The sequence below is a fragment of the Homalodisca vitripennis genome, chromosome 4 (genome assembly GCF_021130785.1).
Source record: "Homalodisca vitripennis isolate AUS2020 chromosome 4, UT_GWSS_2.1, whole genome shotgun sequence".
Lineage (NCBI taxonomy): Eukaryota > Metazoa > Arthropoda > Insecta > Hemiptera > Cicadellidae > Homalodisca > Homalodisca vitripennis.
In genome coordinates, this window is record NC_060210.1 from 75629858 (window position 1) to 75656538 (window position 26681).

Below are 26681 nucleotides of genomic sequence, written 5' to 3' on the forward strand. Positions count from 1 at the left end.
TCTAACTCAAAATAATTGCATTGAGTGCATAGTTCTAACAGTTCCATAATTACTGGCACAGGAAGTTTAGTTCTTTCCTTTAATGATTGGTCTTCTTTGAGACGTGATTCCATGATTCCGAGAGTTTCAGGAACTGGTACATTTGTGAATAGACATTCAACGTCAAAACTTACTAGCTTGTCAGTTTCAGTCAACTTCAGGGATTTTGGCTTATCTACAAAATCTCTGGAATTTTTTATAAAAGAGTCAGTTTTTCCCACCAATGGCGTTAAAATGTCCAAGAGGACTTTAGACAATTTCCTGCAAGGTGAATCACGAGAACTAATGATGGGCCGGAGAGGGATGGTAGGTTTGTGGATTTTAGGATGGCCATACATATGGGGATTTTAGAATGGTGAAGAGTTAATTTAGATCTAAATTTATCTGAAAAATATGCTTTGTGTTTTCTTAAGGTATTTGATATTTTGCGTTCAAATGAATCAGTCGGGTCTGTAAGAGTTAATAATAACCTAATATCCACGACTACTTTCTATTTGTTTCAATGCAAACAATAATCATCAATACATGTTTTGAAGATAAAAGGAGTAGATAAGGTTATCTTTTTGGATCTGAGTGACATTTAGAGGTGGGTGGGTGCGCTAGAGGTTAGCTGAAAGGGGGTGTACGTAATTCAAGAGTGGCCTAGGACACAGAGGTGTTCATTCGGGCCTGTGTATATGCGAAATACTGTACACCCATTGAATAAAATGAAAAAGACAGCCTTATAGGCAAATAGTTTTGGCTTAATTACATCACATTTCAGCCAAACGTTATTGGACGGATACATTTTCATCTCCTATAGGTAGTTTCATACACCTGTCAAGTATACGCTCAGTAACAAAATCTTGTAAGACAGAGTGCCACCTAAAATTTAGTCACAGTTGCACTTTAGTGAATTCATCACCACATATTTACTACATTTTTTAATTTTTGTCCATGCTTCTATACCTATATGTTTTTTTGACACCTAATGAAGAGGACAGATTCCAATTCTCAAAACTCGTATATGTTTTAACAATATACGTGATGAACAAAAAGTAAGAACTCTGTGGTTGTACATTAGTGGTTGACATTCTCATCAGGCAAGTGAGACCCAGATTTAAATCTTAGCGGAGCAAGTACTCTTTGTTTGTTAATCTTTATTGATATTATCTTTATATATATATATATATATAATCCTGGTGATTTTGGTGAGGGAAAACTTAGAAAACTAGTGTAATCAAAAGACTAACAAATTATAAAAATGTAACATTTATTTCATCAGTGATTGTCAATAAATAAATACAATGGAGACCATATTATTTTAATTACGTAAGAAAAATAATGTATATGCAAACACGTGTTGGGCATACGTGAACAACTTTTAAAATACGAGGGTTATTTGTAAAGTCGAAATTCGGATGCACTCCATATACTAGCTAAATTGTGCGTTGAAAGACACCATTTTGCATTAGTCTGTTTACAGTGTGAGTACAAAATATTTAAGACAACACTGACTTTGAAATAAGTTCAGTGATTCTGTTTTTGGCAGCAAGGACAGTTTGAAATCAACTGATAAGTGTATGGTTCCAATATGATGAGTGAAAGCAAAGTGTGCAAGTTGGTGAGACCTTTCAAGGATAAAAGGGAAAATGTCCATGATGAACTGTGTGTGACAGGTGATCATCAGTGATCACAGAAGATTTGGTCAATGCCATAAACAAAAAGATTTGTGAAAAACACAAATATACATCTTAACTTAGCGCCTTCAAATAGTGTTTGGCTATATAACAAACGTAACTGTCTCGTATTTGCCGTTTCCAATATGCAGGCGCTTTTGAAACTGTGATCTTCTAAATTTAATTGGTGGACCACCCTGAACACTGGGTTATGAAAAATAGATAGTAGCCGATTCTCAGACCAACGGAATATGCATATAAAAATTGGTAAAGCCGTTTCGGAGGAGTAAGGTAACTAACATTGTGACACGAGAATTTTATATAAAAGATAATAGCTCATTTTTTTATGTTTTTGGACCAAAACTATAAGGAAGGTGGTCAACTTTAAGACAACATTGTTACAGGGGACAAACATGGCTCTCTTACTTGATCCCAACGTTTAAAGTTTTAAATATAGTAAATGTACAATATTAGATTTAAATTCAATTAAAGGCTTACTCTAGTGGCATAAATCAAGGATATCTTCATTGTTATTATTTATGTTAGGATTATTCACTTATAATAATTATTTATAAAAACGTGTTTTTGCAATTTAACATCTCCAATTACTGTTTAGTAACAATATTGGTAAAATATGTCGTGATATGAGTAAAAACCCTTTTAAAACAAAAAAGGAAAATCATAGATATTGCAACATTGGCTCGCACTGGGGAACCCTCAGCCGTCCGATTCAACTGAACCTTTGGGATTTGGTGTTATGAAATATATTAAAACACCAAAGGCAACATTAACCTATGGTCTTAACTATTTTGTGAAAGATAAAATATACCGTAAACAATTTTTACAAGAGCAAATAAAATAGAAATTTAAACAGTTGTAGCTAGGTCAATTCTCAATGTACACTGTCCTAGGAACCAATGTAAAAATTTGAATTACGCTGGTGGTTTAAAATATGTACTGACCTTGACAGCGATGAGCTAAAATATGAATATTAATGTTCCTCACATAACAAGTTTTTGTAAAAATCATACAAACAAAGTAGGGGTGGGGATTCTTTCTTGTAAACACATGTGACACGCTATTTAGTAAGGCCGTAACCTGTGCAGTGTACAGATAATTATATCAACACCTGCCTGTAAGTATTGTTATTGTATATTTCAAGTACTTCTGACAATTAAAAATCCTGGTTGTGAAATAGCGCTGTGATCCGTTTTCTGAATACAAATGACGTGAAAGTAACTGGCAATATTATAATGATTACTGTAATGTGTGATAAAACACAATTAATGAAGGGATGGTAATAATGAATCAGGGCATTTAAAGATGAGCTAGTGAATATTCATGATGAGGAGTGAAGAGGGCAACTATCTGTCATTACTGAGGACTTGATGCAGGAAGTTCTGTAGATGAAAAAGTTAGGAAAATAAATGCTTTGCAATATTATTATTATCAAATAAATTATCTAAATTTTCTTTTATGAAATTGTTGCCAAATCCTTGAAGTATCAAAAATTGCATACAGCAGAAGTGCTTGTGTTACATGTTTAGTAAGAAAATGGTTTTGCTTCATGACAATACCCGTCCACATGCAGCTCACTGAACCCAGCATCTCATCGCATTGGTTGTGAGCCACATACATCTGATCTAGAACCTTGTGTCTAAGACTTATTCATGCAGTTGCAAAATGGCAGTAATAAGGTGGACAGCCCACAATGATTTGATAACAATGCAATTCCAATGATAGTTGTACAATACAGTAAGTATCTTATTATTTGTGGGAATTACATTAGAAACTTTCAAGTGAAATGAAAGTTTAATTTTAATTGGAACTATACCTGAGGCTCAGCAGTTTCATAATTCAAAATTCTGTCTTCAAGCGCAGAGAAATCATGAAATGTTACAAACTCCACAAATGTTATATGTAATTTAGACCGATCATAATTTTACAGTTGAACATATGAATATAAATAAATCAACATATAAGAAAAATATTAATGACACTTATAAGTAACTGGCAAGATGTGAGACCTCCTTTTCCCCTCCTTCCAAATTAACATTAGCTAGTTCCTGAAATATTCAAAGAAGGTTAAATTTTAACTGATGCAATGACTATAGAAATATTTAAACTACTACCTAACCTTACACTCCTTGGTAACTGTACATTACAAGGAATCAACTATAATACTGTAAAAACCAGCCTTAAAATATTAATTATAAGTACTTGGAATATCCGTGAATCGGTGATTAGAGGAATAACATATGTCATTTAGTAATTCTTTCAATATTCAATTATAGAATAAATTATTATTAGTTTTATTTAATAACGTACAATTCGAATTTGTGTAGCAAGTTTCAATTCTCTACCAGGAGACTAGCATGTCATACCAGCTGTGGTGCGGCACTCACCATGGTTGCATAGAAAACCCACTAAAATTCAACTTAATATTGCTACTGTTCAGGTTACAAACAGTTAGTCTCAAATGTAAGTTGTAATTTTATGTGTTATAACATTTTATGATGAGAACATATAGATCAATTCAAAACAAAAGCATCATCATTTCTAGCTTAGAGAATTAAGTACTTATGTTGTTTCTCAAATTCCGATTCCAATATAATAATAACTGTCAGCTATATAGGATTGTTTATACAAAGAGTATATCACGACAAATTATATCTATCTTAATTATTAATATAGTAAAACAGTACTAATGGAGGTGGCTTGTCCGAACACATGACCTACAACTAGAAGGAACAAACAAACTTATAACATCCCAATAGAATATAACAAAGCAAGTTGCATACCTTACACTATTATCATTGGTTTATTCTCTGTCAGTATGGAGTGTGTGTCATACCATCTAACTTGTTTGATAATTCAGTTTCAAATTGTACATTATTATTATGAACGTAAATACAACAATACCATTCTAGAGACATTTTTAATTTTTCAAAGCTTACTAATGTAATTTCATGCTAAGTCCTTTTTAGACTCAGAGTTACAAAATATTTTATTTCTGTAAAACTTAAGTTCTTTTATACTATTTCTTATATCATCTAGAGCTCGATGTTTTGAAATCGATTTCTTGTTTGGTTGTTCATTATAGGTTTCAGGATACCAGCGCCTATAACAATAAATTAAGCATTACTCAGTATCACAAATATTTCTCTCCTCCAATGCTAAGTGAATGAAAAAAACTTACATAAACTTATACTTTAGAATATTTGTTTAAAAATACATTCATCCATAATGTCCTATTAGAATCTGAAAAATATTATTTTACTGACACAGTACAGGAAAAATAAGATTACAGATTGTCAGAAGTTTTTGTAAAAATATGATTTTTTGATTGTGTAAAATAAATGTAATTAAAATAATCTAACTGCATATACAATGTAGTATCTATCTTCAAGTCATTTCTAAATATTATTGATTAAATCAATCATCCACTGTCTAAATCATCAACTGCCTAAATTTTGTTATCCTATACCATATTTCTGTTTACTTATTATTCTAAGAAATTATGTTATCTCATATAGGTGTTCGCTCTATATTGAGTTTGCAGCAGTTCCCTGGATAATGTACTTAGATTTGAATACACATGAGACAAAAAAAATTAAAACTAGTCAAGTGGATCTAAAAATTTAAATAAAACAGAAAGCATTTAATTTTTTGTCTTGTAACAACACTTAGAATATGATACTGCTAAATCTTACAAATTTAAGATCTTTATGAAGGCAACTTCTACACAAGATTTCCATAAAGCAATTTTTATAACCAGACAAATATAAACTGAACACACAAAAAATATAAAATTCAATGGTATATTTTAACAACCAAAACAAATATTTTTGTAACAAAAACCAGTATAAGAATACACTACCACCAAACCAACAGTATTTAATTTAAGGTAATGAAGTATATCCATCGAATACAGCTTGCTACAACATTGATTAAAATTACTTTGTATATTTGTACCTGTTTTATTACAGCACATATTTCTTATTTCATTTCCAAGTTGTTTTTTCATAACTTCCTCCATTTTTTCTAGTTGATCACGCAACATAATATTTATCTTCGTTTTTTATCAATCTTAAACTACTTTTTGGTGTTTTCATCTCGGCTATTTTAGTGTTTTTTTTTTTATTACAATCATACTAATTCTTGGCATTTGCATAGTCTTTTTTTAATTTTCCATTAAAGTAAGACTGTTTGTTAGGTCTATCTGGAATGGAAAGGAGGATTATAACAGGAAAACCAAACCAATGGAAAGGAACTAATTACTATGGCAAAAAAAATTATAATTATTTATAATTGTAAATTATTTCAAATATTATTTTTGCACAACATTGAGATTTTGTTCATAGTAGGGTGATAATAATATAAACTAATAACATAACAAGATAGTACAGATACACACATGCATTGATATATACTAGAGTTTTTTTGGGGGGGAGGGGGACAAAAAACACAAGGGTAAGACAATGTATACTCTAAGGAGATAAAAGCTGCTTTAGTTTTCAAAATAAATTTTCATTAACTTCAACATTTAAATTGAAACCCAAAAATTTACTATGCATTACATCTCGAGAGCAGCTGAATCAATTCGGCTGATTTATTTTTTAAATATATCTGTTAAGTCAAAGGAGGTTTTGATGAAGAAAACAATAGAAAAAGTTTCCTGGAATACTTAAGAATTTGGTAATAATAACTATAATATTTAGATATGTAATCCAAAGTTAACCCTTTGCGCTCGAAAGGCCAGCAGCACTGGCCACACCAATGTTGCAGACAACTTGCGTTAGTTTTAGGTAGTTTTGTCCTCGCAACTTGTATGACTGGTACGAATGGCTCCACAACTCTCATTGACAGCTCGGTGGCCATATTTGTTGTTTACCTCCCCAGATCGGAATTATTTTTCAATTTCCTCCACGTTATTTGGATAGTAATTTAATAAATTGTTTAATGAAGAAATGAAAAATAATTTAACATTGATTTTTAATTAATCTGTCTAATACAAAGATAAACATACATTTGGGAAATGTAACTCTCATATGTATATCGTTAACAAAGATATGTAAATAAAATGTTATAAAGTAGGCCTTCACAGTTATGTTACACTCAGACATGAACTATTTTACTTTTTTCCCAGTCTTTACATTTTTTTACAGAATAAAACTTTTAAAAATACATACCTATGTGTAGTCAAAAATAGTTAGCACATGTCTGCTAGTAAAACTTTCTAGGTTTCTATTCCTTCAATCAGTTCAGTGTATAGGCCCACAACACGTCATTCGTCTTATTTGCACATTAAAAGTTTGGAGAAGAATTATAGGCTAATTTAAGATTTACTGCTTCAATTAAAAATTACCTTAAAATAAAGTTGCTCAATAGGTTTAAGCACTCACCATTCATTAAAAAAACAAAGAGAATATTAGAAAATAACTGCTATGTTTAGTGGCCAGTGGTGCTGGCCTTACGAGCTATAGTTATAAAAGGACCTTTGCACTGCTTCTGGTGTTACAGGATATTTTGGGTGGGTAAGGTTTGGGGTAAAGGCCACCTCCTGTCAAAAAATATCCATATACAAGGGGTTTATACAAGGGACTAATAGCGAGTGAACACTTGACACTTTTTTATTATTTTTATATAATTAACCAATCAGTCACTAAGAGCGCTGAAAGTTTCAGGAACTCTTCTGTAAAGGTCATTTAAGAAGCATGATTTACCAGTTCCAACAAAAATATAATTCAGAATGCAATTTTATTCTATGGAATGTCAGATATCTATTAACATTTTAACCCTCACATCTCTTTAAAACTAACATTTCAACTGGCTTTTTGTGCAATAAAACTAGTGAGTAGAGTTCTAGCAAGGCCTATTACTCAGAGGGCTGATAAAGTTCACTTCTGCCTGTCTGTCTGTCTGTCCGTCTGTAGGATATTTTGAAAACTAATTGAGGTATAGATTTGAAATAGTGCATGTAGTTATTTTTCTATAAATGCAACATCAAGTTCTATGATGGTGCATATCGCTCCGTGGGATGTGGCTGAGCATTAGCAAAACTTATCTTTCCACAGTTTATCTCAAGAATGCTGTGAGCTACAGGATTGTAATTTTCATACTACACACATTTCATACTATTTAGTGGGATGGCAATATTCTTCATATGTCTGTCTGTCTTGCTCAGGATATTTTTAGAACAAAATTTGCTATACACTTGAAATTTTGTATAAGGTGTAATTTCTACAAAGGCAAGTTCCGAGTTTGACTATGGTACTGGTATGGTACTATTTAGCTGAACATTAGCAACTACAGTTTTTAATACTTTTTGGTGGTAGTTAGGTCAAGGCAGCATTTCAGACAACAAAATGAACTGTAAGTCTCAAAACAGCAAAACGTATTATGTGGCTTATAGTCCGATGTACCTCTATCTTGCTTAACAGAAACCCCTAATTGTTATAGAAATATTTAAAACCTGTGTTTATTATTCTTTCAAGTTATATAAATTACATTTTAGGATGAATATTCAGAAGTTTTATATTGAGAATACACAATATTTTCATAATACATACCTGCAAAGTTCCTTAACGGTACTAACATCGATGAGGCGGGTAATGCATATGTTGTTCAAAATCGGGCATATATTTTCTAAGAAACAGTCTGTCCATATATACTGTATTACCACCTAGAGGACACAATTCTGAAAATTAAAAATACATATAAGTTCCTAATACTATGACAATCACGAAACAAATATTTTATAATACAAAACGTTCATTATAAATAAAAGATTAGACTCCTTTACACAAAAATATTATTTGAGTAGCAGTCAACATGATAAATTACTATACAATAACTGTCTAGCTAAATACATGAAGCTAACACCTTCACTGAGGCTATATCATTAGTAATCCTGAGTATTCTAATAAGGCAGCACTAGGGCATCTGCAGCAGTCAACATGATAAATTACTATACAATAACTGTCTAGCTAAATACATGAAGCTAACACCTTCACTGAGGCTATATCATTAGTAATCCTGAGTATTCTAATAAGGCAGCACTAGGGCATCTGCAGCAGTCAACATGATAAATTACTATACAATAACTGTCTAGCTAAATACATGAAGCTAACACCTTCACTGAGGCTATATCATTAGTAATCCTGAGTATTCTAATAAGGCAGCACTAGGGCATCTGCAGCAGTCAACATGATAAATTACTATACAATAACTGTCTAGCTAAATACATGAAGCTAACACCTTCACTGAGGCTATATCATTAGTAATCCTGAGTATTCTAATAAGGCAGCACTAGGGCATCTGCAGCAGTCAACATGATAAATTACTATACAGTAACTGTCTAGCTAAATACATGAAGCTAACACCTTCACTGAGGCTATATCATTAGTAATCCTGAGTACCTATTCTAATAAGGCAGCACTAGGGCATCTGCAGCAGTCAACATGTTAAATTACTATACAGTAACTGTCTAGCTAAATACATGAAGCTAACACCTTCACTGAGGCTATATCATTAGTAATCCTGAGTATTCTAATAAGGCAGCACTAGGGCATCTGCAGCAGTCAACATGTTAAATATTGATGATGCAATGAATACACGTGTATTGGGGATGCTCTTGACCAGCAGTATTCAAGAAGACGGATTGAGAGAAATGGTTCTATCCACTGGCGTCCAAGATGCCGTAATTTTATCCAGCTAGATTTTTTCCTTTGTGACTATCTAAAAGATTACATTTATAAGACACAAGTAAACAATGAAAAATAGTTGTATTCCAATTGTGACGATCGTTGTTACAAAAAATTTGGCACTTATGCAAAGAGGAGGAATTTTTAATTTTTCTAGTAATCAATATACCTTATTAGTAGGATTACAGACGTTATATAAAATATTAGGATTCATTATTATAAAACGATGGCAAACATCCGACAAATCATTCATTGTCAACAACAAACTTAAAATAAAAAAACCTTATTTTCATTGTGATTTTTGTTATGTTTCTATATAAACATATCATTTATGTAGCATTGAGTTTTCCTCACAAATTTTAGAACATTGGTAACCGCAATTTTATTGGCAAAACATATATTTATTACTATCAAAATTATCCTGTATACTATAGAATTAATCAAACATTTCCACAAATACTTACGGTAGGGTGTCCATGTCCTAACAAATTCCAGAAGTGCATCCTCTGCCTCTTTCAATGTTATGTTACTGTTTCTGCTTAAATCTGTTAATCCAGACTGTAAAAAAAAAGAACAATTTCATTGTTTTAAATTTACTATTTTAAGACACATTATACAGGAATCTAATAACACATGACTATATATATATATATATATATATATATATATATATATATATATATATATTATATTTTGTATTTAATATACATTTTAGCAGTTACTGTGGCTTTATAAAAAATTTTCTGTTGAATAACAGGGATGCAATAGCAATATAATTTTAAATGGCACCAAACAACTGAGATAAGGGATGTGCCCTGAAAGTTATTCCAGTTTTCTGATCAATTTTAGAATAATTGAACTTTACGTTTAAAGAGCAGTGTTTAGGAGCCCTGAAGAAAGTGAAACAGATTTATTAGTATCAATTAAATAAATAAATCCAAAAAATACATTTTCCTTCCAACACTTCATGACACGATTTAATATCACTAGGTCAATGTGATGGAATAGACGAAAAATACTTAAGCTTGCCTTGTTGTTTTGAGCTAAAACATATATACATAAGCTTGAGAACCCTACTTCAGCTGAAAAGTACCTATTGTTGGCACTTATAATCTACTTCTGGTATAAGAGTACTGAACTGAAGAGTAATGAACTTCCAGTTGTACCCAACTCTTCTATTTAATAGGCAAACATTGGTGTTGCAGACACACATCCAGATAAGAACTTTTCAGACCACTCTACTTTACTATGAAGGCTATCCAGAAAGTAGATTACATTTTGATAGAAACAAAGAACAAGAAAAAAATGTTATTATATAAATTTGAAAGCGATACTAAAATACTATTTTTCAACATAGTCACCAAACAAATCTAGGCACTTATCATAGTGGTGAACTAGTTTTGAAATTCCAACGTTATAAAATTCTGTTACCTGAGAACTTCAATGAGGTATTAATACCCTTCCGCAGTTCCATGTCATCATCAAACTCCAACACTCCATAGACTGTAATTTGGTTTTGAAATTTAAAATTTGGTCTCACCCTCTCTCCTGTAATGATTCGATCAAGCAGCGAGTCATCATCTAATTCTTAAGTATCAAAAAATGTCAATGAAACAGCAATACACTGATTTGGATGGGTTCAGACTTTTAGTAGCCATCTTGCACAAAATTTATGTTAACCTAATTTCTGTTATTGTGATTAGGCAGTCTTGTTTAATCTTCTCATCGATTTTAGAGACCATTTCATCGGTCACAATACTTGGCCATCTACTTCATTCATCATTATGCACATAAGTTCGCCATTTTTAAACCTAATGCACCACTGATGCACTCTATCCTCAGTAATCATAAACTTCACAGAGTTGGTAATAAAACTCAATTGGTTCATTGTGCTTAGCAAACAAAAACCACATTACCGGCCACACTTCACAACTGGTAGGATTTTCAATTGCGTCACACATTTAAAACTGTTACTGTAAAGCAACAAGGAGCGACACTAACCTCCCTTAAACATGACTGGATAGCCACTGAATGTAAAAATGCCCTGACATCAAAATGGCCTTGATAGTTCCACCCCTTGCGGCCACAGAGAGAAATGTAATCTATTTTCTGGATAGCCCTTGTAATAATATTTACAATTAGTAAAAATTCCACAAAAGGAAATGTTGCCCACAGTACTTTGCAATCCACTCAGCTCACTGTCTTTGTTTATAATTGTTATTACTTAATGTGATACAGTACAATGTATGACCCTTGTTTTCTAAACTCTGTTCACTATATCATGTTATTTTCTTGGTTCAGAGTAGGAATGATATCAATTTTTATATAGCTTACCTGATTAGTACAGTATTGTATCACTCATCAATACAAAAAGGACTCGAGCCCCCCAAATGATATTCTGCTAAAAAAATTGCACTTTGTACCTTGTACCTTTTTGAATCCATGAGCTATGGTCATGGAGTACCCCCCCCCCCCCCAGAGGTGGAAACACTGTCTCCAGTGCCACTCAAGACTAATGGGGGATCCGAATACAACCAATAGTTAACCATGATAATAGAGGGTAAGGTTAATCGGATACGTGGTTGGCATGTATCTGACAAGCTTTCCCCCTCTGATCGTGCTCACATCTGTTTTAAAATTGGAGACCTAAAACTCGAAAAAGTTCAGTGCAGAAATCCGAGAAACACTGACTATACAATCAAAGTACATATCTCAAGTCTATAAGTCAGTTCGTTTTTAAGATAACTTTTGGACAGACAGGCAAACAAAAATAAATGACAAAGACCTCGAGGACAGGTCTCAACCTTAGGATAACTTTTAAATGAATAACTCTCGTTCAGAAGTGATCTAGTAAAACAAGTTTTCAATCACTTTACAGGAATTATAGAACTTAAAATTTTTTAAATTTTGCAATTGTGTAATTAGGCTCAAATAAAAATTTTTGCAGTATGAATGCGACAAATGTTTGATTGCATTAGTTGTGTAACTAATACCTATTATAGATACCGGAAGTGACACTATTTTAATGATTTATAACCAGAGGAAATCGTACTTTTTATAATCATAATTTTAGAAAATGTTAATATATTTATTCTTTAAGAAATTAGTTATTTTAAAATAAAACACATGTTTATTCCTTGTCTGAATGTATCTTTCACATAAACCTCGTAAAAAATCTTACCCTTATCTTCAAACATTTTACTTTGAGAGAGTTATAAGATAATACTACATTTTGTATGAAATGTGCCTTGTCAATTATCAATTTGTATAGTTTTTATTATAATTTTGCTGCCTCTACATTTATAGATACATAATTTATTAATTACACTATTTATTCTAACTTGTCTGATTACAATTAGAGTAGTTTTTTCTTTTTCTTTTATGTTACCAAAGAATATTATCATTTTCATTATTCTTTTACTTTATCAAAAAAAGAATAAAAAAATCTAAAGCATGTAGCCCAAATCGCATAAAGCACACTTGTTGTTAAGAGTTGAGGTTCATTCAATTCACTGTAATTTTCACATCTAACGATGTTTTAAATGGTTTAGTTATTTTAAAATTATTAGTATAACATTATATACATACATATATATTCATTCAGAATGTAATTAAATATGTGTGCTCAGCTAAACACAAGCAAGACATAGTGGGATTAGTCTTGTAAAACTATGTGATAGAGCCGAGAAGGGGGACATCAAGAGCAGAATGAAGGAAAAGAGGAACAGATTAAGGGGCTGGAGGGGTAAGGGGACTGCCATTCGTGGGGAAGGGTGAGTGTAATCCTGCTTGTGCATCCATGAGCAGTGCGGCAGGAAGCAAACTGAAAATCCTAAGGTCTTTTTAAGAATTAACACATATTCCATACGAATACGATTTTCACAATTAAAAACTTCAAACTTTAGATATCATTCTCCCAGGGGGAGTAACATTTTTAATTCCGGAATATATCAAATTAATATTTTTTCCATAACATTTTAAACATAGTAGAAAAGTTAACACATATTTTTCAAAATAAAAACTATGTCAATACCTCCGATCATATTTCACGTACATACTGTAACATTTTTCAATCCTCAGATCTTTTCCATTGGGCTTGATTATAAAAAGTCCCAGAACTGCTATTTCAAATGTCTACAATTTCTCGTTGTGTGACCTAAAACATTTTGTTGTTCTTTTTTGTCTTCAGAAGTGAGGATGTAACTATTATATGTAAAAAATTTGATTCAACACAAAATCGATTGTACCAACGAAAGCAGGCAATAAGTTGAATTAATTTTTTTTAAATCATACTTAACGTTATACTTGGATCAAATGTGAGTTGTTTAATTATAATTAGACGTATCCTCTCTCTCCTTATTGGAACATTAGGTTTAGTACTCGTACATACAACTTACGTAAAATAATATATCCAGAAAATATAAAGTATAATTTGAACATATTAAAAACTTCAATTCTATTTAAAATTCTGTGTTCACTAGTAAATACACAATTGAAATTTTACGTAACTGTAATTTCATTAGTAAATTATGTGACCTACAAGATTTCCTGCATGAAACAGATACAAAAAATTAAATTTTCATCAAATAAGTATTAATTTAATATCATTATAATGTATTTACATTTGAAAAATGAGAGTATACTCGTAAAATAAATCACATAATTGAATGTCTATTTATAACATTTTTACATTTACAGACAAAAAATGTATTGCATTTAAAAAAACTACAATAGTAGTTTTAATTTTAAATATTAATCCATCTAAATTTTCTAGATATAAAAGACATACCTCTTTATGAAATTTAAGACTCCATTCATTCATATTGGCCAGTATATCAGGAGGCTGGTGGATGATCAGGTTGGGTCCCTCAGCCACAATATTCAGGTCTTGGTCTGTCACAAGACAGGCTACCTCCAACACATGATGTTTCTCCGGGTCTAGACCTGTCATCTGCCACACACATATTACATGTCATATGATCTGCTATACTGACAATGTCAACTACTGTACTCTGGATAAAGAGAACAATAATTAAAATACTGGTACCCATGAACAGGGCCGTACTCAGATTTGCTGGACTCTGGAAAAGATATTCGGCTGGGCCACGTACAAGTACGGTAGGGCTGGCATGGGCTCCGGTACAATTGTCCAATAAAGCCGGTGTGAGTACGGGTCTGACTACCAAACCAGCATACAACTATCATCACACAAGTGATGTATGGACAGACCAGCACAGTTCTTGTTCACATGACAGTCTCAGAGAACCTTAGTACCTATTGACATGAGGGAATAAGATAATAAGACACACAGCCAACCTAATGCCTCATGTTCTCGGTATCTACCCATGCAAATGGCTCTGCTTTAACCAGCAGTAGATGAATAATTGGGGCAATCATTCACGCTATTCAAATGATAAAAAGTACAAGATTGAAGTTATTTCTACCACATAGGTCTCTTCCAAGGCCTAGATCATTCTTTAACCAATTTTTTACTTAAGAGGAGCTATGATATATGAAGTGTGGCTATTAAATAACGAGACTGACGCTGCTACGGATCAAGGAGGCATGCATCAACCAACATTAATATGCATCAAGTCTCACTTCTGTAAACAACACTGTTAAGTCAGAGCCTACATTCACTTTATTCTTTTTTGTTTCTTTTACCTGATAAAATGGTTAGTGTAAAAGTAGAGCAGCAAATCATTATGAAATTTCACTTTAAACTTGGAAAAACTGCTACTGAACTTACAATTTACTGAAAGAAGTGTATGGCATTGAATGTTCATTGTGGGCAGGAGTTGAGTAGTTTAAGCGTTTAAAGATAGCAGAGAAGACGTTGAAAAGATGATTCGTGTCCAGGTCGCCTTTCAACGTTAAAAACGAATAAATATGTTGAAAGTCAGTAATTTGTTTCGCTCTGACTGTCAATTAAGTATTCATGCAATTGGTGAAACTGTAGGTATTAATAAATAATATGTACAACAAATTTTACATGACAATTTTAACACCTAAATAGTAGGTGCTAAAATGGTAAAATTCTAACGTTTAATCAACAAGAAACTCGCAAAAATTTTTCTAATGACACTCTGTATGCGATTTAAATGACCCAATTTAAAAAAATATTATAATAACATGAGATGAAACATGGTTATTTACTTATGATCAGGAAACAAATCAATGAACTGGAAGAGCCCAACTTCACCGAGTGCCAAAAGAGCTCAAATGAGCAAGTCAATTGTTAAGGCAAAGATGATTTTTTTTTTATTTTTTTTTTAAGGAGAGGCCGATCCCCTTTTAAGCCTTATTCTGTCCGCCCTCATGGGCCACTATATCCATGGGATTGTGTACCTTCACTGGGTTCCTGAAAATTAACAATTAATCAATGCTACTACTTTGAGGTACTTTCTAAACTATGTCAGAGTAAGGAAAAAAACACCCTGAAATGTGGAAGGACAAATCATGGGTTCTCCACCAAGACAATGCGCCAACTCATTCTATGTTTTCTGTCAAGAGATTCCTAGCCAAGTACAGCATCACACTGTTAGAACAACTACCTTATTCACCAGATCTTGCACCATGTGACTTCTACCTGTACCATGATGAACTCTGCATTAAAAGGGGACAAAATTTGAATCTGTGATCACTGTGAAAGGGAAAGCGGTATGTGTTCTCAAGGAGACAGAAGATGACTTCCAGCACTGTTTCCAACCATGAAAAATTCACATGGAGCGTTGTAGGGATAGAGAAGAAGTGTATATTGAAGGTGACAATAATTAATTATGTATAAAATAAAACTTTCTACATCAGTCTCGTTATTTAATAGCCACACCTCGTATATCAAGAATTTATACTATATCTCACAGTACACTGTTCATTAATTCACAACAAAGTGATAACAATTGTAAGTAGGTGTACAGTACACTAAGCGTTTTCACATTTTATCAAAACTCTGCAAATTTCCTATGACTGCCAATTATAGAAAAAGCTACTGTCAGTTTGATGAATAATAATTTATACTTTTTTTACTAGCGTAAAATTAAGGAAGTGAATGTTAATTACTCACCTCCATATCAACCCAGACAATGTTGTTTTCTGTCTTAGTGCTTTCACCATTTACTGATGGTACTGGATGATTATTTAGGCTCATGTTTCTTACACTATTGGTCAATCCAAAACTGTTGGCTTTAGCTAAAAAATTACAAATCAAATTAAAATGACTCATTCTCTGAAAGATTAACAAAAGATACACTAAAAATTAATCATTATCTTAAAAAATACAATAAAATTAAATATTTTATTTTAAAAATGTAAAAACCGATATTACATATTATGTACAGCTATTATATTTCATTGTTTCAGAACTTTGTCGCATGCACTAACAAAAGCCTATGCCTGAGAAAAAGTCACCATAGAATACTTGTTTTGAATTTCAAAAACAAAATAACGTCTTAATAATACCTTTCCATGTAAAAATGTACTGTACCAGTTTTATAATTAGTAACCAAAATGAAAGAGGTATTAAGCTCCTTATTATTGAAAGAAGTCCAGTCAAAAAGAATTATTAAAATTGTTGTATTTCAAGGACAAAGAGTTATGTTTTTAGAAGTAATTGAGCAGGTTACATCTCTACAACCATAAGTTTAACAAATCTCCTTTAATTTCCTATTTCAGTAAAATACGGATATAGTTGTTTCTGGTCTTTGGAATATTGATAAATTTTCAATTCAAAATTAGTAGGCTCTGATTAAATTATCTGGTTCTAAATCAATTTCCTATTTTTTTACTTACACATTTGGAGCATCATTTGATAGTATTGAAATTTACAAAGATTAAATTATAGAAATAAGATAGCATAGATGTTTATTAAGATATATTAATTGTGAAAAACTCTGATAAAAACTTTTGAATTTACTAAAAATAAACGGACATAATACTCGGGGACATTCAATTTTGAGTGCAGTAAAATGTGGTGCCTTAAGTATAATTAAATAGACACTTCATGAAAGTAATTTTAATTGTTTGTACAATTAATAAATTGTACATACAAATACATAGCATAAGAACTTATATTAAGATATTTACTGTTAATCCGAGATCAAAGCAAGTGAAACGATTTTATTCTAAAACAGAAAATTTTAACAACAAACAAACACTCACATATATGTACATATAAAATAACTTTTTTTTACATACGTATGTTACACCACTTTTTATATATTTTTACACATTAAAGTCAGTAACATTTTAAAATTAAATTAGGCAATATTTAAAGAGATCTAATAGATTTTATGGTCAATATTTAAGGAGATACCATGGCATTTTAATGGTAACAAATCTTCAAAATTTGTAGATTTTGTAAAACCAGTTGCCTGTGCCATACAAAAGTTAAGCCATTATACGCCTTAACCCAAAACAAACTTTTGGGTGTAATCCCGGACTATTGGTACATGTCTTGCACGAGTATACGGTTTCTTTCCTCAGGTCTTTTTTGAGACAAATCAAACACCTTGCAACCCCTTTTAGTCTCTTCTGGATGAGGTTCAGTTTTTTGTTGAAGTTTTCAAAGGGTGCTGATCCCTCTCCATGATCCTGGCAGCCCCGTCTGTGCATTGGTTACGCTACCTTGCTGCTTGCAAAGAGGTTCGTCACCAGACGATTTTTGAACTGTCGTGTATCATTGATTTCTTCAAGTTTTGTTTAAGTGTCTCTTTATACAATAGATAGGAATTTATAATTCCTACCTCCAACAGCCACAAAAACGTTTTGCTGTAACACATTTGTATCTGTCACAAAGAGTTATAGGATGATTTTATACCACTCACATTATTCCCACGTGTTTGGTATAGTCTATGACTACATTTGGTGTAGCTGTTTGATTGTTTGGCCACTTACTGGTTACATCAGTCATTTCGGTCTTACTGCCTTTATTATTGGTACTGAGCAAATGAAAAACTCTTTTGTCTCGGCAAGAGACTACCAATATATTATTATTTCTCTGTAAAATGATGTCCCCATTTTTCATTTTTTTAAATTTAGTTTTTAGATTACATGGCATCCCTACCCTAGTTAGCATAACAGTATATGTGAGGAAACTATTTTATTTTAGTAGCTACCTTGGTAGTTCTGGACTAGTATAATATCTTTTGGTATAAATATGTAAGCCAGTTGCAGGATTGGATGGAATTTTCAAAACTACAGACTCACACAGAGTTTTCACTAATGTGTAGTTTTTAGAAGAGTCGAGTTTGGTATTATTTCTTGCTTCAAATTTATGTGGTTTTGAGGATTGTAAATTCTAAAACTTACTGTACATTTGAATGAGATAGTGCTCTCACCCACAGCCTCTATGGCTGCAGGGATTGTAAAATAATTTACACATCTTGCTCATATGGTCGATCAGAGACAATTTTATTTATTTTTGGGAAATACATTATTAAAAAACTTTATACATGATTCCCATTTTGTATTGAAGTATTCTTCAATGAGGTCATTGACATCAAACCTACATTTATAACTAGAGCAAGGAAAAGTTTTAAAATCACATGCTGTTCTCATTCCATTGATTCAGTCTTGAGTTGGGTGAAATATCTGCTCATTTTCTTGTTTGTAATCAATTTGTTTCATATACGCTACAATATATTAAACTATTTCATCATTGAAAAAAGGTTAAAATATTCAAGTTTTTTTGTATCAGAATCAAAAGAAGCAGGTAAGCTGTCACTGGTTTACATTATAAATGGGTATTGTATGGCCTGGATCGTTATTAGTTACTTCAGTCCAGAGAAGGTTTCTCGTACGCCTACTTGTTGATGATGCTTGACCATCATCTGCAGAATTAAATTCCTTCTTACTCAAATTGTGCACAATAATATCCTGTTGCTCATTATCCTAAACTTCATCAACTACATTCGATAATGTAGCATTCATAACTCAAGAACAAAATCGTCAAAGTCCGGGTTGTCTGAATTAGCCATGATAATGTGAATATTATCAAAAAGTATGTCAATATGTACAAACTTTTAGTAACACTCAAAATAATATAACTGTTAAAACTGTAAGAACTTTATAGGGGTACACCCAACAAGCGGGAAACGACAAAGTGCCAAACAAGCTTCAAATGATGACAGTGAGTATACTCGTTATGAGCGAAGAAGGACAGCCAACATGGAACAAAAAAAAAAGACATCTGCTGTCAGTCGGTACTCCTCTGATGTTCAGTTTTGACATTGGAAGCAGATGACAGTAGGCTGCAAAATTACAATTGACGTGCCCTGCCACCTAGAGCATCATATTGAACAACTATAATGACCCTTAATATTTCATTTCAATTCTTGTGAACCAACTCTCTTATGGTGTTCAAAAGGTTAAACATGAACAAGAAATAATGGAGAGGTAAAATCAGATAGAGGTTTTTTAGTTAGATCATTTAAGTGAATCTAATGATGTAGCAACAACATACCTAATATATAGTCTAATAACAAATAGCAGATAGGGACAGATTAGATCCCTTCTCACCAACATACGAGGGGTATTAGAAAAATAAGGTTCCCTATGCCGCCAAGACAGAATGCGATATGTTGGGAGAAATCAGGCAACACTGTCTTACCCATCAGCTGTCCCTCTCTCTATCCATACCACTCACGCCTCGCTATGTCCAACAGTGCCGCCCTAGCTACCTTCGAAGATGGAGCTCCCTATCGTTGTTACCGCCAGATTCGAAATTCGTGCTGAAATAGGTTTTTTAAATGCAGATTTCACCTATTGAAATTCATCGTCAGTTAATCAAAGTTTATGGGGAAAACTGCATATCTGTTCAACACGTTTGGAAATGGTGTAGAGAATTCAGTGAAGACCGCATGGAAATTCACGATGAAAACCGAAGTGGACGGCCTGTCATGACAACCGTCTTTTGGGACAGGAAGGGCATGCTTTTGATCGAATTTTTGCCTCATGGAACAACAGTAAACTCTGACAGATATTCCAACACATTAGGAAAACTGAGACGCGCGATCCATAACTGCCGGAGAGGAAGATTGTCCAGTGATGTAAGGCTTCTCCATAAAAACGCTCGACCTCATGTCTCACGTCAAACTCAAGAACTGCTGACAAATATTTCCTGGACTATTGTGACCCATCCCCCCTACAGCCCAGACCTAGCCCCAAGTGATTATCACTTATTCCCAAAATTAAAGGAACACTTGGGTGGCCAACGCTTCAGTACCGATGATGAAGTCAAAGAAGAGGTTACTCGATTCCTCAAAAGATTGGCGGCAGAATTCTACAACATGGGGATAGAAAAGTTGGAGCATCGTCTACAAAAGTGTTTGGACAGAAACGGTGATTATGAGGAAAAATAGCTTAACTTTTAAGTTTTAAATTGGTGTATAACACTAAGTAGAAATATAGAGCTGTCTATTTTTAAAAATCAGGGGAACCTTATTTTTCTAATACCCCTCGTAGCTCCCTTTTGGGAGACAGAAAACAAGAACCAATTATCACAACAACTTGTCTAAACATCATACTAAAATACTGCAGCTAACCAATAATGCTCACCATTACCAACACAAGGTAAGTTTTGTAGATCTACTAAACAGGCATAATCTTTCAGATAGTCATATGTAAATAAAGAAATACGAAAAACAAATGAGATACTAAGCACTTGAGATTGGTTGAAGTTAGTAACTGTATTTATTATACTTTAAGGCTTTATTGAACGTAAAAGTGAAATGTTGGTTACTGTACAGTATAATAAGTAGACATCAACACAATCGGATGATGATTATCAAATGATATAGAATCTTCAATATTCATGATCATCCAAAGGACTGAAAGCAAAATGTAGGACCAAATCACGTAATAGAAATTTCAAAGAACAATATATAGTTTCAATCTTAGAAATTAATGTGTAAATATTAATATAATTTACAAATTAAAATCCAATACATAACTAACATAATTACAACAAAACAATAACATTTACTTTCCTTATTTATGTTTAAGGATAAATGTGACTGCTTGTGAAATAAAGAAGACACTTAATCCACTTATACTCTTTCCACCATTAGTCAATAACATGATTTTAATTTTGAATTTATTTCCAAACACAGTTTTACTTTGAATAAATTTATAGCGATAATGTTGAATTAAATTAAGTTTTATGCTTTAAAAACGTTAATGTAGAGAAGCTATATTTTTAAATGTAAAAGAAATTAATTTGTTTTTTAATTTGTATAAAATAATTAAAAGTACTCTTGAGCCGTGAAGTATTACGTCATAGGGAAGACATGTGTGATAGCATTTAAAAATGCTTGAATGGATCACTACCAATCATGATAATAATTTCTCTCAATACATATATTCGCAAGATGACCAGCAATGTACTCACTTCTGAGACCATTTTTTTAAAGATTTCTTTGTTTATAAAAACATTTTGAGACAATATATGCATATTCATGGCCATAGTTCTTGTTGATGTCACTAACCTTCTACTACATAAACGAAATCACAACATCTTGTAATGACGCCACTATTCTAAATAGAAAAGCTTACAGTGATTAATTATGAATATCTATAGGTAAAATGTTGTATTCGATAGTAGGTATCGATATTTAAAATCGATAATCATCATTTGATTGTGTTGGTGATCACTTACTTTACTGTAGCCAAAATGTTTAAGACCTGCACTATAATTCATGTAATTAATGGTAAAAATGGAGTAATTAATGAAAGAACAGTTCAGATTTTTAATCATATTTCTCATCAAATTAGACGGTTGAATGTGACTTTTTATCAGAATTAATTTATTACATATCATCAACATTATAATTAATTTATTACAACCTTGATTGTGTATGTAAGCCTCCAGTATTTTACATCAAACGGAAATTATAAGATTAAAGGCCGACCAGGCAAATCACGAATTTGACATTATCAACGTATTCTGCTTATCATCCTGAACAAAACATATATATGGTTTTAGGGGGTGCAAATGACAAATAACATGATTTTAGAGAGTATATACATAAATAGTTAATTTCTTAATGTTTTAATGTTCTGTTTGTGTGCTGTGTCTGGATATCTGTAAATATTATCTGCGGGTGGGACTGATAGCGTATCTGTTATCTGAGCGCTCTGGGGCAGAAGTCAGAGATAACGTGTACTGTAGGTTGGATTGAGTGAGTGCGTGACGATCATGGATCAAGCATCCACAAGTTCGACCAATCGTAGTGAATTGGTGTGTCAGAGTGTTTTGTCGGGCATGTTAAGAGTTTACGTTTCGACCGAGATTATTTAGTTTCTGTACATTCTGTGGAACACACTAATGGTAAGTGTTCTCTATTAATGTCCATTTATATATTTATATTAGGGGTTTATTAAGTTTTTTGCACGGTACATAATTGCCTTTCCATTACAATTCAATTTATATTTCTGATCAGCCCCTCTAGAATTTGATATTTTACTGATAGTTACTATCTCGAGGGATGATTTTCTTTCGTTGACATCTGTGTGGGGCACCTGTGGTGCTGCCAAAACCCGTGCTGATGGCCAGAGGCACTCGTCTCAACTCTATAACAACTAATTAATTTGTAGCTCGAAATTTAAGAAAAATATTGTTCATTTGGATTAAAATTCTGCTCATTTCAGTATTATTTTTCATTTACGTTTGAAAGGTTGGCGCTGCATCTGATGACGTCATCACGAGGTTGAATCATGGTCACAAAAGGTCACGTGATGCCTGATGTAGATGTAGAACATGGAAATATTGCTATAGTCAATAGTCAATAGTCAAGTATTTATTGCGGAGACAAATAGTACATTTGTATAGCAAACGTCAAGTATCTAATAATTTTGACACACATGCTACATCGAACTCTCATTCATACATACATTTTGACACTCACTCTGCTCCATTCATCGCCAATTTTTTACCCACCTCAATTCGAGAGCAAGTCTTCTGATTGTGCGGTCTCCCAGCTATATGCCATAAACTCGTTCACGCTATAAAAAGCGTTGGACACTAAACAGCGTTTCAAACGAGTTTTTAATTTTTTATGCGTAGGTGAATTTTTAATTTCATCTGGCAAGCTGTTGATGAGATGAACTCCTGCCTGTGAGGGCAAACGTTCATGAACTACCGTCCTGTGTCTCATGGTTCGGTAGTTTTCTCTGCCTCTTGTCTCGTATGAGTGAACATCCCGTCCGTTGGTCAAGGTGCATTTGAGCATACAATATGACGTTGTTTCTAAAATGTAGAGACTTGGCAGAGTCAACAGTTGCAATCTTTTGAATACTGGCCTGCACGACTCTCTTAATTTTAATTTTGCAATGATGCGTATCGCTCGTTTTTGAAGCTTAAACGCTCTTAAAAATTGGTTACTTGCACATGCACCCCACAGCACTAGTCCATAGGTGAGATGTGGATAGATCAAGCCATAATAAGCCGTCATCATAACCTGAATAGGGCAGTATTTAGCTAGAGACCTCAGCACATAAATGCCTGAGGCTAATTTGGAGCAAACGTAATCGATATAAAAATTCCATGTCAAACGTTGATCAAGGTAAATTCCAAGGAATTTCGAGGAACAGACCTCTTCTAATATGGCCTCATCCAACACGATGGCCGGGCCATATTCGCAGTCTGTCGAGCGCAAAGAAAAATTTATAACATTGGATTTTGAAGAATTTGTTTTTAGATTGAGGCTATGAAAATGTTGCACACAACTGTTTACTGCAACAAAGGTGTTTTGTTCTAAAACTGATTTTGTTGTTTCATTAAAACAGAGAGTCGTATCATCCGCATACTGCACGATTCTTCCGTGTGGTAGTGATGATTCTATGTCATTGACATAGAGCAGGAACAGAATAGGGCTGAGAATTGATCCTTGAGGGACTCCATAAATAATTTTCATTGAATTAGAAACATGGTTTGAAATTTGGACAACTTGAGATCTGTGGCTTAAAAATGAACTAAGCCAGAAGAGAGGCACGCCTCGAATGCCATGGGACCCCAATTTGTCAAGCAGCGTAAGATGGTCAACACAATTGAACGCTTTAGATAGATCGAGAAACACACTTAACGTGTGATTTTGACTCTCTAGCCCCTCTACAATCATCTCAACAAGACTCACAATTGCGTCTATCGTTAATTTGCCCTTTCTGAATCCAAATGGTTCATTTGAGAGCTGATTGTATTTGTTAAGAAACTGAAGCATTCGTAATAAAAAAAGCTTTTTGAATATTTTGCTTATTACAGGCAAAATCTAGACAGGCCGATAACTATTGATGAGTGTGGGATCGTCTTTTTTGAAAATAGGGATTACTTTTGAGATTTTTAGGAGCGAGGGGAAAACTCCTGTGCGAAATGACAGATTAACTAATACAGTCAAAGGCCTCACAATATGCTTAGAGCATTGCTTGATGAGCCACATTGACATTAAATTAGTATCATTGGACTTTTTCGATGGAAGCTGCTGAATAATTCTATCCACCTCTTCCTCAACGACAGGTGTCAAGACCATTGAGGTTACTGGACTTTGTCTTTGAATGGGTTTTACTTGATGTGATGACGGACGAGGGCCCTGCTCACAGGCTACATTTGCAAAAAATTTGTTAAATTCATTTGCCACCTCAATCTCATCATCCACAATTCGATCCCCAATTTTAATTTGGACTTTTTTCAAATCTTTGACTTTATTGTTAATAATGCCCCAAATGGTTTTTGAAATGTTTTTGGAAGACTTTATCGAATTTAATGTATCATATGATTTTGCAGCTTGAATAACTTTTCTATAAATCTTCTTATAGTTCTGGAAAAAAACTTTAAAGTTATTGTCTTTTGTGTTTCTGTTAATTTCGGAGAAAAATTTAAGTTTTTCTCTCGAAATCAGGATGCCTTTGGTGATCCAATTATTTTTCATGTTTTTATGACAAACTTTGACAGTTTTTGTAGGGCAGCAGAAATTAAGATGAAAATTAAGACAATTGTCGAAAATTTTGAATAGCTGCTCTACAGATTGATAAGAATTTAAAAATTCCCACTTTTCTTTTGCAAGTGAAGCATTGAGGATGGCGATATTTTCTGGCCTTGTGTCTCTTACTGTTTTAACAATTTTGGGCTCGCGTTTGAATTTCTTCCCGCTGATTATAGCTTCTTGACCATAGTGGTCTGAAATCGCTCCGCGCTTGAACAGTTGTTTCATTTTTTATGTTCTAGAACTTCGTTATTTCTCATTTCCACCCCGTCAAACCTTATATTGATTTGTTCTGTAGGACGATTCCAATAAGTTAATAACGTGACTCGTATTTTGCCGCTCCGGCCGTTAATGTGACAAGTACCCATCAAACTACTTGGCATGTCTTTGTGAGTGATATGTAGTTGATATATAGATTACGTTATTTTAAGCTGTATATGGGTGAGATTAGATATGATATTAAAATATCTTGTTTAGAATACTTGCCACAAGTATTTTGCCAACTGTAGGCCTACCACATACAAAGGACTCCACTGGTCTTTAGACAGTTCTAAGGTAAACAAACAACTGTAAGCCTACAACATAGCTTGTACTTGTAGTCTATCTGAAATTTTCAGTTTTAACCTGATTAAATTGTATTGGTCATTCAAATTAACAATAACACTTACCTGGCATTGCCAAGAATTTATAGCACTGATGAGGTTTTACATTTATTTCTATCAGAAGTAATGTTTTCAACTGTCTAAAAAACTGTGTACACATCATTTTAAATATTGAACAATAAAACTAATGGAATAGCTTTTTCTGTGTGTAGGAGTTTAGTAAAATAACAATGGCATCGTATAAAAGTAAAAGTTTGTGAAGATTATATTTTTAAATGTGTTTTAAGTACACTGACATTGTACATGTAGGTTAAATTATCAAAACATTCTGAAACATCGTCTGCTATACATGTGTTAATACCTTGCAAACAACGAGCACATGGTGTCAAGGTTGTTAACTACGCTACACTAAATAAATTAGCCATAATAATCTAACGTTATGGAATTGTTAAAAAATTGAACTTACTGTATTTAAATTGTTGAGATATAAATCCAACAGAATATAATATTATTAAGAATATTACATGAAACTGTGGAATGAGAAATGTACTCAACAATGCCATTGACTTCCGAGATTGATTGTTTGAATACACAATAGATCACACATAGAGTAACAAATAAAAACAAAAAAAATGGAAAGGCAATGTAAATGTTGGTTCATAAATATTTTATTATCATTACTCTCGCGCTTCTACATTGAAATTT

At 32.9% G+C, this 26681-nt stretch overlaps 1 protein-coding gene across 1 annotated transcript; it reads right to left on the reverse strand.

The window, feature by feature from the left end:
* Positions 1 to 3601: 3601 nt before the first annotated feature.
* On the reverse strand, positions 3602 to 26332 carry LOC124359541 (oligoribonuclease, mitochondrial). Its single transcript, XM_046812359.1, is given in 7 exon segments — positions 3602 to 4818; positions 8270 to 8307; positions 8309 to 8397; positions 9868 to 9961; positions 14193 to 14354; positions 16467 to 16591; positions 26043 to 26332. Coding segments are annotated over 7 exon segments (759 nt in total). The 5' UTR covers positions 26140 to 26332; the 3' UTR covers positions 3602 to 4664.
* Positions 26333 to 26681: the final 349 nt, after the last annotated feature.